This window comes from Mustela nivalis (genome assembly GCF_964662115.1).
Source record: "Mustela nivalis genome assembly, chromosome: 2".
NCBI lineage: Eukaryota > Metazoa > Chordata > Mammalia > Carnivora > Mustelidae > Mustela > Mustela nivalis.
In genome coordinates this window covers 134,383,790-134,401,550 of record NC_139021.1, presented here as the reverse complement: position 1 = coordinate 134,401,550, position 17,761 = coordinate 134,383,790, and the positions used below count along the sequence as shown (strand labels likewise).

Below are 17,761 nucleotides of genomic sequence, written 5' to 3'. Positions count from 1 at the left end.
ATAACAGTCTTGCTTTTTAAAAAATTTATAATTTCATTTTAAAAAGAGTTTTTAAATACAGTTTTCACTCATAAACCTCTGGTCTTTTTTCTGAGTGCTTTATTAAGTTGTGTTCTCCTTATTAAGTGTATGTGTGCTCCATTTATATGTCTTATGTGTATAGATGGGCAGAGAAGTTAGATCGACTAACCAGCACAGCGACAAAAGATCCAGAAGGCTTTGTTGGGCACCCTGTAAATGCATTCAAATTAATGAAACGTCTGAACACTGAATGGAGTGAGTTGGAGAATCTGGTCCTTAAGGATATGTCAGATGGTAAGTCAGATGGTAAGATTAAGGAGCCAAAAAAGTAAGACAATATTGCTGCCGTGTGTGGAAATGCCAATACTAATAAATTCATTTCCCAGAACATCATGTGTTTGGTGTTATAACTAAATTGTTGCAGGGATATATTTGGTTTGATTGGAGTTAGTCTATATCCTGAATTCCTTAATTTAAAAAAAGAGAATAAAAACTGGAAACAAATAAGCACCAAACAAAAGTTTATCAATTATTTGACATATAGTTTCATTTCTGAGAGTAATTGTTCCCATTTTAGGATTATCTTCAGATGTCAAAAATTTATGGATAAATCTCCATCATCTCATCTATTGTTCATGTATTGGATGCCACTATAAGAAAAAGTGTTAGCTGTGTTCTATATAGTAATTTGAATCTTAGACTTCTTTTACTTCGACAATAAATTGAAAAACTAAGACTGCGAACAGTAACAATGAAGGTCTTTCTAATTAAAACAAAGTTGTATTTGGAGTATTGAGGTGTTTAGATATTTTAGTAGCAGACACAGAAAACTAAGCCTGGAGTTTAGGAACTAGAGGGAATATGCTTAGATAAAATACTTGTTCAGTGACTGGAGGTGGAATGAAAAAAAGCAAGAAGAAGGGAGAGAACTGAGTTAACTATGTAAATGAAAATACTCCAAGGGTGCTTATGAGTGTTTCTGAGCGGTCAACTATTAGGCAAAGGACAGAAAGCCTCGAGGAGAAAAATTAAGGCAAGCCCTTGTGAAAACTGCATTGTGTGAAGGAAATACCAGGGATTATTTGCTCTCTTACGTAGCACCATGACAACATTTTTAAAGTCCTGTATTTGTGTGTGCACACACATATACACATTTATTTATTTATTAAAGATTTTATTTATTTATTTTGACAGAGATGACAAGCAGGCAGAGAGGCAGGCAGAGAGAGAGAGGAGGAAGCTGGCTCCCTGTGGAGCAGAGAGCTGGATTCGGGGCTCGATCCCGGGACCCTGGGATCATGACCTGAGCTGAAGGCAAGAGGCTTTAACCCACTGAGCCACCCAGGCACCCCTACACATTTATTTATTAACTTAATTTTTTTAAAATTCTCAATTTTTTGATCTTTATGACCTAAGTTCTTTTATAAGGTAAACCTTGAGACTTTGATGTTCTAATCTGTGGTAGTCATCCCATAGTGTTATAATACATACATTTTTCCTCTTTTTTAGGGATGGGATTTAAGCAACTTCTTGGATTTATTTGGAGTCATAAAAAAAATCTGTAAAACTTGTTGTAAAATTCCTTGTGGACATTGTGACTTAAAGGATTGGTCTTAAAGGATTGGTCTTAAAACTAAAAAATATGCTTGATACGAACTTTTGCCCTCTCCTAGCTAGTTGTTCATTTGTACATTTTCATTAGCATAAAAATGCCTGGCTGATCAAATTCACACAAAAAAATTTTTTGCTGATCAAAATACACAGTTGCCTGTAAGTAAGTGTGAGAGGAGGGAAGTTTTATACCTAACTTTTATTTGCAAATGACGACATTATTATTAAAATTTTAAATTACTTGTTTTTGTGTTTTTGGTTCCTTAAGGAGTATTTAGCATCCATTCTCCTTAGGGTAATTATCATAATTATTTTATTAGTTTGGTTTTTGCTCTATTTTATATAAAACCTTTTAAAATTAAAATTAGGGGCGCCTGGGTGGCTCAGTGGGTTAAGCCTCTGCCTTCAGCTCAGGTCATGATCCCAGGGTCTTGGGATCGAGCCTCACATGGGGCTCTTTGCTCCGCAGGGAGCCTGCTTCTTTGTCTCTCTCTGCCTGCCTCTCTGCCTAGTTGTGATCTCTCTGTCAAATAAATAAATAAAATCTTAAAAAAAATTAAAATTAGATTAAAATTAAAGCAAATCTTGGTTGATCACTATATTCAGTAATTTAACAGATCTAAATATATTTTAATAAATGAGCCACTTTATAATCTTAAACATGTAATTAATCTCTCTCCCCCCTCAAAGGATTATACCAAACTTTGTATATTTACATATTTATATAATGAGTGACACATGGAAGAAGAAAATAGAACTTTTTAAAAATGCATACATTTTATTTACCATCTGTTATCCTAAAATATAATTGGTTGCCAATGGATGCCATTTTCAGATCCATAAATCCATTTTTCAAGCTTAGTGGAGGCTCTTTTGTGTAACTAAAGATTCAGTTATGTTGATTTTTACCTAATATGACATGATTTATGCAATGACTTCAGATTACTTAAGTGACATTAGGATTTGGGAAGATGGAATAAGTTAGAGGTATTTCAGGTCTTAATGTATTTAGTTTTTTCTTGTTGAGCATGTGGAACTTTAACGGCATGGTAGGAAATTATAATAAAATTAATTTTGAAAAATCCTTGTGAGCACTGTATATTGCAAATTGGAAGTCTATTCTAGAGTCTTTCTTTTTCTTTTCTTTTTTTTTTTTAATTTCAAGGCTTTATCTCTAACCTAACCATTCAGAGACAATACTTTCCTAATGATGAAGATCAGGTTGGGGCAGCTAAAGCTCTGTTGCGTCTCCAGGATACCTACAATTTGGATACAGACACCATCTCAAAGGGTAATCTCCCAGGTAAGAATTCTTCTAGCATATATAACATTTATTACCTAGTTGTTCTATTCAGTCCATTAGAATGTTAATCTAGAAGAAAACTTTTGCATTTTAAGACTTTTAACATTAATTTATTTCACAGTCTTTGAAGACAAAGACTCTCTTTCCCTAGGACTTAATAGTTGTGGGTAAGTTTATAGCTTGTTACTGTGAAAGCTTAATATTATAGGAACTTAACTTTAGGCATTTTTTTGCCTGGAAAAAAACAATCAGTTTTCCTCATGTTTTTCTTTAGAACATCAAATGTTTGTGTGTAAAGTTATAAAGGAATTGATAAAGTTTATATGTTTAGTAATTTAAAAACCAAGACATACCGGGTGTACACAGATTTTTAAAGTGATTTTTTTTTTTTGTTTTTGTTGTTTTGTTTTGTTTTGTCAGAGAGAGTGCACAAGCAGGGGAAGTGGCAGGCAGAAGGCAGACACTTCCATGTGTCACTCAGGTTTCCTGCTGAGCAAGGAACCAGATGTGGGACTTGATCGCAGGACTCTGGGATCATGACCAGAGCTGAAGGCACTTAGTTGAGCCACCCAGGCATCCCTTTTTAAAGTGTTCTATAATGAACATCCTGCTTTATGACCCATTTTTGGCAAAACCTTCTATTTAGGTTACAGCTGGTTTCATGATAATTTGCTTTAAAAATCTTTCATTGTACAAAAAGTATATAACAAAATTTGTCATCTTAATCACTTTTTTTTTCATCTTAATCACTTTTAAATGTGTGGTTTAGTGGCGTCACGTACATCCACACTGTTGTGCACCCATCACCAGCATCCATCCCCAGAGCTCTTTCCATCTTGTAAAACTAAAACTGTACCCATTAAACAATAACTCCCCATCCCCTGTTTTCCCTAGCCCCATCATTTTGCTTTGTTTCTTTAATTTTGACTGTTCTAAGTATCTCATATAGATGGAATCATACAGTAATTGTCTTTTTGTGATGGACTTATTTCACTTAGCATAATGCTCTCAAGGGTCATTCACATTGTAGCAAATGTCAGAATTTCCTTATTTTTTAAGGCTGAATAGTAATACGTAGTGTGTGTATATATCTATATATGTATATATACCATATTTTGCTTATTTCGTCCATCAGCAGGACACTTGAGTTGCTTCCATGTGTTAGCTAGTGCAAATAGTGCTGCTGTTAACATGGGTGTGCAGATAGCCTGTCAAAATCCTGCCTCCCATTCTTTGGGTAGATACATAGAAGTGTAATTGCTGGATCCTATGGAATTCTATTTTTAGTTTTTTGAGGAAGTGCCTTACTATTTTCTGCAGTAGATATATTATTTTACATTGCGCCAACAGTGCACAAGGGTTCCAAATTCTCCCCCTACTCTTCAACACTTGTTATTGTCTCTTTCTTTGATGGTAGCCATCCTTATGGGTGTGAGGTGATATCTCATTGTAGTTTTACATTTCCCTATCAGTGATGTTGAGCATCTTTTCATGTGCTTTGCAGCCATCTGTATTTCTTTCTTGGAGAGAGGTTTATTGAAGTCTTTTGCCCACTTTTTTTTGTTTTTTTGAAGATTTTATTTATTTGAGAGGGAGAGAACGAGAGAGAGAGAGAGAGAGCACGAGAGAGCACAAGAAGAGGAAAGTCAGAGGGAGAAGCAGACTTCCTGCAAGCAGGGAGCCCAATGTGGGACTCGATCCTGGGACTTCAGGATCATGACCTAAGCCGAAGGCAGTCGCTTAACCAACTGAGCCACTCAGGCGCCCTTTTGCCCACTTCTTAATTAGTTTTTTTGTTGTAGTTGGTTTAGGAGTTGTTTACATATGCTGGATATTAATCCCTTATGAGACACATGATTTGGAAACATTTTCTCTTATTCTGTGGGTTCTCTTTTTACTCTGTTGATAATGTCTTTTGATGCATGAAGTTTTAAATTTTTCATGAGGTCCACTTTATTTTTTCTTTGGTTCCATTTGCCTTTAGGATCATATACAAGAAATTGTTGCCTCATCTAATGTTATGAAGCTTTTCTCCTATGTTTTCTTCTTAAGAGTTTTATTGTTTTAGGTCTTACATTTAGGTCTTTTATCCATTTTGAGATAATTTTAACGTGTTAGTGTAAGGGTCCAACGTTATTTCTTTTGCTGATGGATATCCAATTTTTCCAGCACCATTTGTTGAAAAGACTATCCTCTCCCCATTGATTGGTCTTGGCACTCTTGTCAAAAAGTATGTGATCATGTATGTGAGGGTTTATTATAATCTGGGCCCTCTGTTCTATTCCATTGATCTTTATGCCTTATTAATACCACACTGTTCTGGGATGCCTGGATGGCTCAGTTGGTTGGACAGCTGCCTTTGGCTCAGGTCATGATCCCAAAGTTCCCAGATCGAGTCCCGCATCGGGCTCCCAGCTCCACAGGGAGTCTGCTTCTCCCTCTGACCTTCTCCTCGCTCATGCTCTCTCTCATTGTCTCTTTCTCAAATAAATAAATAAAATCTTAAAAAAAAAACCCACACTGTTCTGATGACTGTAGCCTTTTTTTTTTTTTTTAAGATTTTATTTATTTAATAGGGCATGAACAAGGGTGAGGAGGGGCAGAGGGAGGGGGAGAGGCCGACTCTGCTGAGCCAGAAGCAGGGCTTGATTCCAAGACACTGAGAGCATGACCTGAGCCAAAGGCAGAGGGAGGCAGATACTTAATCAGCTGACCCACTCAGGTGCCCCTGAAGACTGTAGCTTTGTAGTAAGTTTTGAAATCTAGAAGTTTGAGTTCTCCAGTTTTATTCTTTTTCAAGATTGTTTTGACTGTCTCTTGAAATTACATACGAATTTCAGGATAGGTTTTTCTATTTCTGCAGAGATTGTCATTGGGATTTTGATAGGGATTGTATTTAATCTGTAGATCAGTTTGGATAGTATTGCCATTTTAATAGTATCAGGTCTTTTAGTCCATGAACATGGGATGTGTTTCTACTTATTTATGTCTTCTCTTATTTCAGCAATGTTTTGTGGTGTTCATTGTATAAGTCTTTAACCTCCTTGGTTAATTCCTAAGTATTTTATTCTTAGAATTGTTTTAGTGGGGATGACTGGGTAGCTCAGTCAGTTAAAATGTCTGCCTTTGGCTGAGGATGTGATCCCATGGTCCTGCGATCAAGCCCTGCATTGGGCTCCCTGTGCAGTGGAGTCAGCTTCTCCCTTTGCCTGTTCTTTCCTGTTCTCTCTCTGTCTGTCTGTCTCTCTCTCTCAAGTAAATAAATAAAATCTTTCTCAAGGTAATGACTGTTCTGAATTTGGTTGTATTCATTTGTCTCTTTATTCTTTACTACATACATTGTTGTGTTTTAAAATTTTAAATAATCTGTGTATCTTCCTGCAACCTTTTTCACTCAATTTTTTTTTGAGTAAACTCATCTAATTGCTGTATGGTATTATATGACAGAATTGATTTATTCATTCATGCATGGATGGACATTTTGGTTATCTCCAGTTTTTCTGCTGTGTCAAACAAGATTTCAGTAAACATCCTTGTTTATGTATTCTTTGGCTAATATAATGCAAATATTTCCTTAGGGTATAAGAAGACAGGATTTAAGCGCCCCTTGTTTTTTTTGTTTTCTTTTTAAGATTTTATTTATTTATTTGACACAGAGAAATCACAGGCAGAGAGGCAGGCAGAGAGAGAGAGGGAAGCAGCCTCCCCACTGAGCAGAGATCCCGAGATGGGGCTTGATCCCAGGACCCTGAGATCACGACCTGAGCCAACGGCAGATGCCCACCCCTTGGTTTTATCTCTTAAATCTATTTCCCCCACTCCCATTCCACTGATGTAGTTGGAAAAACGTGGTTATGTGTTTTATGGAATGTACATGTTGGAGTTGCCCGATTTTTTTCTTTTGTGTTACTTTTGTGTTAATTTGTTACTCTAACTCCTGTATTTCCTATGAACTGGACAGAGCTTGAGTCTCAAGTTAGATGCAAGTTTTTAAATTAACTCCATAGGTGGCGCTCTGAACTTTTTGTTGACTTGCATGACTAGCCACCCAACATCTCATCACACTTTTTGTGTGACTGATGAGTAGCTTTGGTGGTGGGAGACTGATTAGTCCATATGACGTTTTCCATGAGTTTTCTTGTAATTGTTTTTGCAGACTTTGATGATCCTTGCCTAGAACTATTAGAGGTTGAAAATGGTGATTTTCTTATCCCATCATTCCTTCTACTTTTATTGGCTGGAATTCTATCAGTAAGAACTTTTTTTCAGGAACCATTTTTTTATCCTGAACCAGAGTTTGTATGTGAGGGGCAAGATAAATTCTTGATTATTATTCTTGTGTCAATTTTCAGAATGAGTTAATGTCATAATAACTTATAGTAGTGACCAGCGATTTTTATCTGAAGTATCATTACAAACTCATGGATTTTTATATATTTTTATATTTCAGTCCATTATTATTATTCATTTGATGCCCAGTTATCCTATTTGAGGCCAGGGGGATCCTCTTTACACTTGATCTTAGCCAAAAGGCTGAGAAGTGATGGGGGGGTGGTCCTTTTTAGATGGGCTAATTTGTCCTTTTGAAATTATCCTGTTATTCTTTGCTATTAAGGAAATTTAATTTTTGGCAGTTTTTTCCAAGCTTATCTTATAAATTTCTACCCCAAAGCAGGAAGAATCTGGCCTTGTTGTAGTGAACCTTGATTCTTTTTAATTGGGAATGATACAGGGAGTGGAGTGTAGCTAGGTTCTAGGGATGTCTGTTGCTATTTGTCATTGATTCTAAGTCTTCAGTGGACAGAGATAGGAAATATGTGAGTTCATGTTAATTTCCAATTCAAATGTAAGATTATAGGGTTTATACTTACATCTCTTTTGTGTCAAAACTCTTGGATCCAGTGACATTAAACATAATTAGTTTTTTGTATTATCCTATAATAGACCTAAAATAATTTCAGAATAACCGTACTTATATTGTTAGTAACATTAAGATCTTTTTAAATACTTCTGTTTCTCCATAGTTATTCTTTTTAAATTTTATTTATTATTAGAGAGAGAGAGAAAAAAAAAGTAAGCAGAGAGGCAGGGGGAAACAGAAGGGGAAGCAGACTCCCCGCTTAGCAGAGAGCCTGATGCGGGGCTTGATCCCAGGACCCCGAGATCATGACCTGAGTCAAAGGCAGAGGCTTAACCCACTGAGCCACCCAGGCAGCCCCATAACATTAAGATTTTGAGTGCAGTTTATTTCTTTGTACTTTTTATCCTTGGAATATAGGTTAGACTGGATGTGATCAGTTAAAATATTGTTTGAAAAACACCCGAAGTAGTTCATTTCTTTCTGTAGTTACGCCCTCAGTGTTGTATAGTTGGGGTTATTCATTTCAGTACTTTTTCTTCAGTTTTTAGGGATTGTTCTCTTTTTATTATTATTTTTGTTTGTTTCTTTTGGAAGCAAAATATCTAGGAGTGAAATGGCTGGGTTGTATGGCAGGCATATATTTAGCTTTTAAGAAACTCCCTGGGACGCCTGGGTGGCTCAGTTGGTTAAGCAGCTGCCTTCGGCTCAGGTCATGATCCCAGCATCCTGGGATCGAGTCCCACATCGGGCTCCTTGCTCGGCAGGGAGTCTGCTTCTCCCTCTGCCTCTGCCTGCCATTCTGTCTGCCTGTGTTCACGCTCTCTCTCTCTCTGACAAAAAAAACAAAAACAAAAACAAAAAAACTCCCTAATTTTTTGTACCATTTTACATTCCTTTCATCAGTATGATTTCTTCTACATATTTCAAACACTTGGTGTATTCAGTCATTTTAATCTTAGCCATATAATGGGTATATAGTGGTATCTCATTGTTTAATTTACATTGTTATATGTATGTAATAACTGATGACTAACAATGAACATCTTTCCCTGTGTTTATTGGCTAAGAGTTTTCTATATATTTTGGATTAAGTTTTTTATCAGATAAATGTGTTGTTAACCAGTTGTTAACCAGTCTCTTGTCTTTTTATTTCATATTAGTGCCTTTTAAGAGAGCAGTTTTAAATTTTGATTATTTAATTATCAATATTTTATTTTTTAGAGGTGGGGGAGGGATGGGAGAGGGAGAGAGAGAATCCAAGTAGGCTTCTGCAGAGCCCCAACATGGGACTTGATCTCATAACCCTGAGATCATGACTTGAGCCGAAATCAAAAGTCAGATACTTAACCAACTGAGCCACTCAGGAGCCCCAGTATTTTTTTCACTTATGCGTAGTGCTTTGGTATCAAATCTAAGAAATCTTTTTTTCCCCTGAGGTCTGACATATTCTTCTTCTGTTTTTTTATCTAGAAGTTTCGTAGTTTGAGATTTCACGTTAAGCTATAGGATACATTTTGAGTTGCTTTGTATGTGCTATGCAGTAAAGATTGATTTTTTAAAAAATATGAATACTTAATTTCTTGAACAACATTGAAAAGACTTTCTTCATTGAATTGCCTTGGCATTTGTCAAAAATCACTTGGTGTATCTCTTGACTTGATTCTATTCCATTGATTTATATGTCTACCTGTAATTAATACCAAACAGTCTGAACTATAGCTTGTGGGTTTTTTTTTCTTTAAAGATTTTACTTAATTGTTTGAGAGAGCGAAAGCAAGCCAAGTTGGGGGGAGGGCCAGAGAGAGAGAGAAGTAGACTCCCTGATGAACAGGGAGCCCAATGTAGAGCCCAGTCCCAGGACCCTGGGATCCTGGATGATGACCTGAGCCAAAGGCAGATGCTCAAACACTGAGCCACCCAGGTGCCCCTGAACTATAGCTCTATAGTAAGTATTGAAATCAAGCAGAATAAGTCCTCCAGCTCTGTTCTTGTCAGTTTCCAAAAAAAAGTGCCTATAGGAATTTTGATTGGGGTTGGGTTGAATCTTGCAAAGAATTTGTGCAGCATTGTCATTTTAACAATATAGACTTTTTCTAATCCATGAACACATTATATCTCTCCATTTATTTAAGGCAAAGAAATTGGGGTAGGAGACAAGATACTTTGACCTTAAGGTTAAACCACCATGAGTCTAACAGTTACTGTTTGACCATTGGTGTCAAAAGTTGGAACAGGGGCACGTGGGTGGCTCAGTGAGTTAAAGCCTCTGCCTTTGGTTCAGGTCATGATCCCAAGGTTCTGGGATCGAGCCCCGCATTAGGCTCTCTGCTCAGCGGGGAGCCTGCTTCCTTCTCTCTCTCTGCCTGCCTCTCTGCCTACTTGTGATCTCTGTCAAATAAATAAGATCTTAAAAAAAAAATCCTTTCCCCACTTCCTCTTTCCCCTTTTCTTTTACCCCCCTTAAAAAAAAAGAAAACTAAAAAAGATTCCTTTATTTATTTGCAAGAGAGAGACTGAGTGGTGTTGGGGGGTAACTATATGTAACCTGTGGTTACATATCGGTTTTTCCTATATGTAACTACCATTTTAATAGTTTTTCTCTTTCCACTGTTTATTTTTGAAAATAAAAGCAAATAGGTACATATTTCTGTTCCTTCTCAACATAAACACAAAGCATGGTAAAATACTTTGTATACCATGGTGTTTTAATTTATTGATATACCCTAGATATCAATTCATATCATATATAGAAATCTTCATTTCTCTTTATGTCTATATTTTAATCTATTTTTGCGGAGGTACTATAGTTGATAAAATCAGGCCTATATGATGATCATTTGGTTTGTTTCTTGTCTTTGGCTATTATAAAAATAATGCTGCCAGTATCCTTGTACATATATTTTTGTTTTTTTGCTAAGTGATTTTTTTTTTTTTAAGATTTATTTATTTATTTGACAGAGATCACAAGTAGGCAGAAAGGCAGGCAGAGAGAGAGGAGGAAGCAGGCTCCCTGCTGAGCAGAGAGCCTATGCGGGACTTGATCCCAGGACCCTGGGATCATGACCTGAGCTGAAGGCAGAGGCTTTAACCCACTGAACCACCCAGGCGCCCCTTTGCTAAGTGCTCTTTGGAATATTTTTTCTAGAAGTGATGCCACTGAGTCAAAGAATAAATGCATAGGTAATTTTGCTAATAGTGTCCCAGTTTCCCTCCATAATGGTTGTATCATTTTACATTTCTTTTTTTTCAAGATTTTATTTATTTATTTGACAGAGAGAGACATAGTGAGAGAGGGAGAAGCAGGCCTTCCGCTGAGCAGGGAGCCCAATTCGGGGCTAGATCCCAGGACCCTGGGATCGTGCCATGAGCCGAAGGCAGATGCTCAACGACTGAGCTACCCAGGCGCCCCTCATTTTGCATTTCTACCAATAATATGTGAGAGTGCCTATTTCCTCGCAGTGTGACCAAAAAAATATTGCCAATGTTGTCAGACTGAGATTTCTGCCAACCTGATAGTTCACTTTATTTTTCTAAATGATTTATTTTCATTTTAGAGAGAGAGTACACACATGAGAGCAGGGGTTAGGGAGAGAGAGAATCCCCAAGCAGACTCCCCATTGAGTGTGAAGCCCAACACAGGGCTGGATCCCAGTACCCTGAGATCATGACCTGAGCCAAAATCAAGAGTCAGATGCTCAGCTGACTGAGCCATCTAGGCGTCCCAGTTCACTTTTGTTTAGATTGGCTAATATGTATATCAATTTCTTTTTTTTTCTTTTCTTTTTTTTAAGATTTTACTTATTTATTTGACAGAGAGATCACAAGTAGGCACACGGTGGGGGGGGGGGGGAGCAGCCTCCCTTCTGAGCAGAGAGCCTGATGAGGGGCTTGATCCCAGGACCCTGACATCATGACCTGAGCTGAAGGCAGAGACTCAACCCAGTGAGCCACCCAGGCGCCCCAGTATACCAATTTCTTTATCATTCTTTCTTGTACCTCAGACTTTCCTTGTAGAATGATTTTCCTCATCTTTTAGGTGTGCTTTGGTGTCGCGGTTGGTGGTGTGTCTGACTCTTGGTCCTGAGATCCAGCCCCACATAGGGCTCTGTGCTCAGTGTGGAGTCTGATTGTCTCTCCCCCTGTCCCTTAACACACTCTCTCTCTCAAATAAATACATCTTTAAAAAGATGTTTTCCTCATCTTTGAAACACATCCTTAAGAAGACTTTACATATATATATATTACATATATATGTTGGCTTTGGATTCTTTGTGCTTCCTGACTCTCAAGTTTATGTGTTTTAATTCTGGAAAATTGTCTACTTTCACTATTACTTCTTTAGTGTCTCTCCTATATTCTCTCTGTTGTCATCTGATGGTACTCCAACTAGACATACTAGACCTTATTTTTCTTGCTTTTAACTAGCACTTTAATTTTTTTTTTTTAAAGATTTTTATTTATTTGACAGAGATCACAAGTAGGCAGAGAGGCAGGCAGAGAGAGAGGAGGAAGCAGGCTCCCCGCTGAACAGAGAGTGGATGCGGGGCTCGATCCCAGAACTCCAGGATCATGACCTGAGCCAAAAGCAGAGGCTTTAACCCCCTGAGCCACCCAGGCGCCCCTAGCACTTTTTTTTTTTTTTTTTTAAAGATTTTATTTATTTGAGAGAGAGTGTGAAAGAGCATGAGAAGAGAGAAGGTCAGAGGGAGAAGTGGACTCCCTATGGAGCTGGGAGCCCAATGCAGGACTCGATCCTGGGACTCCAGGATCATGACCTGTGCCAAAGGCAGTTGCTTAACCAACTGAGCCACTCAGGCGCCCAGCACTTTAATTTTTATCTCTCCTCTGCTACCTCCTGGGTAGTTTGTCCCATGGTAATTTATTCAGCTCCCTCTTTAGGTTTATTATTCCCTCTTTTTTTTTTGTCTAACTTGTAATTTAACCTGGCCAGTAAATTTTATTTCATTGATTCTATTTATCACTTCAGGAAGTTCTGTTTTTTTTTTTTCTCTCCCACTCCTATCTCCCTGGTCTTTTTTTGGGGGGGGGGGGTGTCTTTTATGTTTTTATTTTCTTTTTTTTTTAAATTTCTTTAAACATTTTAATCATAGTTATTTTGTATTCTTAATCTCATAACACCAGTATCTGAAGAACTTGGGGATATCTAATACTGTTTTAAAATAGTTTTGCTGCTTTTACTCGTAGTGGCTCTTTTCATCTTGTCTTGTATAATTTTGGATTGTGTATACTTCTTGAGATTCTGTGAGGGAATGTTGCAAAACTTGAGCTAAGGGTGCATTTGGCCAAGTATAAATGTTGCTTTTGCTCTCAATTTAACATTTTGACGTATTTCTGTCTAGATCTTTCTGGCTTTCCTGTATAGCATTTGAAATTATCTTTCTTAGTTATCTGGGTTGCTCAGTTTGTTAAGTGTCTGCCTTTGGCTCAGGTAGTGATCTCAGGGTCCTGGGATTGAGCCCCATCTTGCCATCGGGCTTCCTTCTCAGTGGGGTGTCTGCTTCTCCTCTCCCTCTTCTCCTCCCCTTCACTCGTGCTCTCTCTCTCAAATAAATAATTAAAAATCTTTAAAAAATTATCTTTTTTAGTGAAAAATGCTTTTCGATTATGTTGATATATTGGCCTATACCTTTCCTTGCTTTTAGTTTATTATAGTTTTTAGCTATAGTAGTTGGTTCAGCTACAAAAATTGTTTATACAGGTGTTTCTTCCCCAATCCCTAGTACTAAACTTAAGAAAATAACAGTATTAATTCATAGGCATGAAATTATTGCTCTAGATTTATATTGTGGGATGTCTTAAGAGTAAAGTTACCAGTTTATGCTTCCCTCCCCTATTAAATTTTGCCATTTTATGGTATAATATGATCCAAACTTCTGGAGTCATAGTGTGCAGATTACAGTTCTGGCTCTTTGCTGTGTGACCTTGTGCACAGTAGTTAACCTCTATCTTAGCTCCTCATCTGGATTGCTTTGAGAGTTAAATGAGTGACAAATGCCTGGCATATAGTAAGGCTTCAGTAAATGTAGACTGTTTAAAAATATTTTTCTTGGGGCGCCTGGGTGGCTCAGTGGGTTAAAGCCTCTGTCTTCGGCTCAGGTCATGATCCCAGGGTCCTGGGATCGAGCTTTGGGCTCTCTGCTCAGTGGGGAGCCTGCTTCCTCCTCTCTCTCTCTGCCTGCCTCTCTGCTGACTTGTAATCTCTGTCAAAAAAATAAATAAAAATCTTCAAAAAAATTTTTTTTCTTCAAGGTTGTTGTAATTTCATATTTCTTTAACAATTAGGCTATTTCCCACTTTTTAATTTTTTTGTTTTATATCATGTGAACTGTCAAATATCTTTTAACTAGTTTTTTTTTTAAAAAGTAGGCTCCACACCCAACATGGGGCTTGAATTCCTGACCCTGAGATCAATAATTGCATGCTCTACTGACTGAGCTCCCCAGGTGCCCCTATCTCCTTTTCTTTTTTTTTTTTTTTAAAAGATTTTATTTATTTATTTGACAGACAGAGATCACAAGTAGGCAGAGAGGCAGGCAGAGAGAGAGAGAGAGAGAGAGAGAGAGAAGCAGGCTTCCTGCGGAGCAGGGAGCCCGATGCAGGGCTCGATCCCAGGACCCTGAGATCATGACCCGAGCCAAAGGCAGCAGCCCAAACCACTGAGCCACCCAGGCGCCCCCTATCTCCTTTTCTTAAGACAGAAGTTTTGCTTCACAAACCAGTTGGCATACCAACACCAAAAGCATAACTAATTAAGGATTAATTAAGTTAGAGTTCACCAAAATTAAAACTTCTGTATGTTAAAGTATACTATCAAAAAAGTGAAAAGATAACCCATACAGTGAGAGAGACTATGTTGCAATCATCATTCTGATCAGAGACCTGTACCCAGAATATATAAAGAACTCTAAAAATAATAAAAGGAATCAAATTTTTAATATTTTATTTATTTATTTATTTATTTATTTATTTATTTGACAGACAGAGATCACAAGTAGGCAGACAGGCAGGCAGAGAGAGGAGGAGAAGCAGGCTCCCTGCTGAGCAGAGAGCCCGATGCAGGGCTCCATCCCAGGACCTTAAGATCATGATCTGACCCGAAGGCAAAGGCCCAACCCACTGAGCCACTCAGGCACCCCCTAAGAATCAAATTTTTAAATGGGCAAAGGATTTGAGTAGACATTTTCCCAAAGATGATATACAGATGGACAATAAACACATGAAAAGATGCTCATCATCATCATTAGAGAAATACAAATCAAAACCATAATGAAATACTACTTTATACCCAACAGAATGGCTCTAATAAAAACAAATGGACAACAAGTATTAGCATGTGGAGAAATTAGAACCTTCATACATTGCTGGTGGAATTGTAAAATGGTATTAGTACTTTGGAGAACCGTTTGGCAGTCCTGAAAATGTGTTAAGCATAGAGTTGCTTAACAACTCTATGGGACCCGGCAATTCCAGTACTGCCTATAAGAGTAATGAAAACAAATGTCCACTCGGAAACGTTTACATGAATGTACATAGTAGCATTATTCATAAAAACCAAAAAACTAGAAACAACTTGAATATCCATCAAAATACAGTCTCTCCATACAGTGGACTATTTGGCAATAAAAAAGATGCTACACCATGAATGAACCTTGAAAACATGTTGAATTGAAAAGCAGTTGCAAAAGACCCTATGTTAAATGATTCCACTTATATGAAATAACCAAAATAGGCAAATCTGTAGATACAAAAAGTAGATAAGTGGTTGTCTAGGGCTGGGACAAAGAGGGAGATAATGGGTAGTGACTGCTAATGGTTACAGGGTTTCTTTTTTGGGTGATGAAAGTGTTCTAAAATTAGATTGCGATGTAGGTTGCATTACTCTGAATATACTAAAAACTATTGTGTTGTTTGAATGAGTGAACTTTATGATATGTAAATTACATATTATTAATGCTGTTGGAGGGAAGGGAAAAGAGAAAGAGCCAATTTACAGGTCCATCTTTATTCCTTTCCATTCATTTTTTTTTGTCCAGATTATTGGTTAGGAGTAAGGTATTTGTCCTATGGTGATTCCTGCTGTGCTAGAAAATTGCATGCTTCAACTTAGTTGATGTTTTATTTTGGCATGATGGCTGATAATTGAAGTCTTGGGTTTTCTAGGTCCACGACCCCTATTAGTGTGATTCTTACCATGTTTCATTACCTTGTAGATTGTTCCTTTGTTCATAAATTTAGGATGATTCTTGTTTTTCCTACCTCAGAAGCTTGTCACAAAGTTCACATGAAAGTGAGATAGCACTTTGAAAGCTGTATAGTCCTAAATAAGTATTTTTAAAGTTCTCTTTATTTTCTTTCTGTAGGAGTAAAACACAAATCTTTTCTAACAGTTGAAGACTGTTTTGAGTTGGGCAAAGTGGCCTATACAGAAGCTGATTATTACCATACAGAACTGTGGATGGAACAAGCACTGAGGCAGCTGGATGAAGGCGAGGTTTCTACCATTGATAAAGTCTCTGTTCTAGATTATTTGAGCTATGCGGTATACCAGCAGGGAGACCTAGATAAGGCACTTTTGCTCACAAAGAAGCTTCTTGAACTAGGTATGTTAATTTGGCCTAAACTTATATATAAGTTGCATATGATAATCATTATATATAAGTGTCAAGCTATATGACAAGATAAATATATATATATAATTCTGATATATGACTATGTTGCCTTATATGTATAATTAATATATATAATTCTGAAACATAATTTGTCATATAACTTTGGTACTTTTTTTTCTTTTTCAAGTCTTTATTTAAATTCCAGTTAGCACACAGCGCAATATTAGTTTCAGGTGTAGAATTCAGTGATTCATTCCCTACACACAACACCTGGTGCTCGCCACAAGTGCCCTCCTCAATACCTATCACCTATCTGACCCATCCTCCATCATCTCCCCTTCTGCAACCATCAGTTTGTTCCTCTGTGGTTGAGTCTGTTTCTTGTTTTGCCTCTTTTTTCTCCCCTTATGTTCATCTGTTTTGTTTCTTAAATTCTACTTGTGAGTGAATCATACGGTATTTGTCTTTCTCTGACTTACTTCACTTAGCATTATACTCTCTAGCTCCATACATGTGATTGCAGAGTTTTCATTCTTTTTTATGACTGAGTAATATCCACTTGGGTACTTTTTATTTGTTTAAGTCAAGAGACTATCTGACTATCCTCCATTTATCTACTAAATAAATGGCAACTCATTTTTCTTAGCTAACACAGTGGCTGTGTTTCTCTGCGGTATACTCTTTAGGAACTTCAAAATTGTACCTGACCTAACAAACTCAGTCAAAAATGTTTAATAACCATGTTGTCATATTAAATATTAACCAGTTTCCTTTGAGGAATATTTTTTTTTTGAGGAATATTTTAAGATTGCATTTCATATGTAAAAATAGTGATTTGAAGTAAATAGACTGAATATATATTTGTCATATTCAGATGTTAGATAATGCACTATCCTATGAGGAGTTGGTCACTAGTATTTTGAACTTGTTTCTCTAAATATGATCCAGAGACCACGTGCATCAGAATTACTTGGATGCATATTAGAAATGAAAAATTCCTTGATCTCCACCCCAGACCTACTAAATCAGAATCTCTGGGGGTAGAGTTGAATGCTAATAAGTTCAGGTGGCCTTTGGTCTAAAATGAAGCTTTAAAACTTTTTACTAGTTAGTATTTTTCTGAACAGGTTAATATGTGTATGTTAGAAGAGGCCAATTGTTAAAAGGATTGGTCATCGTCATCTGAAAATGAACTTCTGACAGGTTATTTCTTGGTTGAGTGAATTAATAAATTAAGATATTGGTTCAGATACTCTTTTTTCAGTGTTTTGTAGTGATTTTTTCCCTCCTGACTTAAAGGGTTATAATAGGAAATTTTTAAAAATAGAAAAGATA

At 37.0% G+C, this 17,761-nt stretch overlaps 1 protein-coding gene across 2 annotated transcripts in view; it reads left to right on the top strand.

Moving 5' to 3' along the window:
- Positions 1-17,761, top strand: part of P4HA1 (prolyl 4-hydroxylase subunit alpha 1) — a 78,627-nt gene that overhangs the window by 18,267 nt on the left and 42,599 nt on the right. For both annotated transcript variants that reach the window (XM_082715871.1, XM_082715872.1), the window contains exons 4-6: positions 164-315; positions 2,798-2,935; positions 16,178-16,417. In XM_082715871.1, the coding sequence (XP_082571997.1) occupies positions 164-315; positions 2,798-2,935; positions 16,178-16,417 (530 nt within the window). The remainder of the gene's footprint in view (positions 1-163; positions 316-2,797; positions 2,936-16,177; positions 16,418-17,761) is intronic.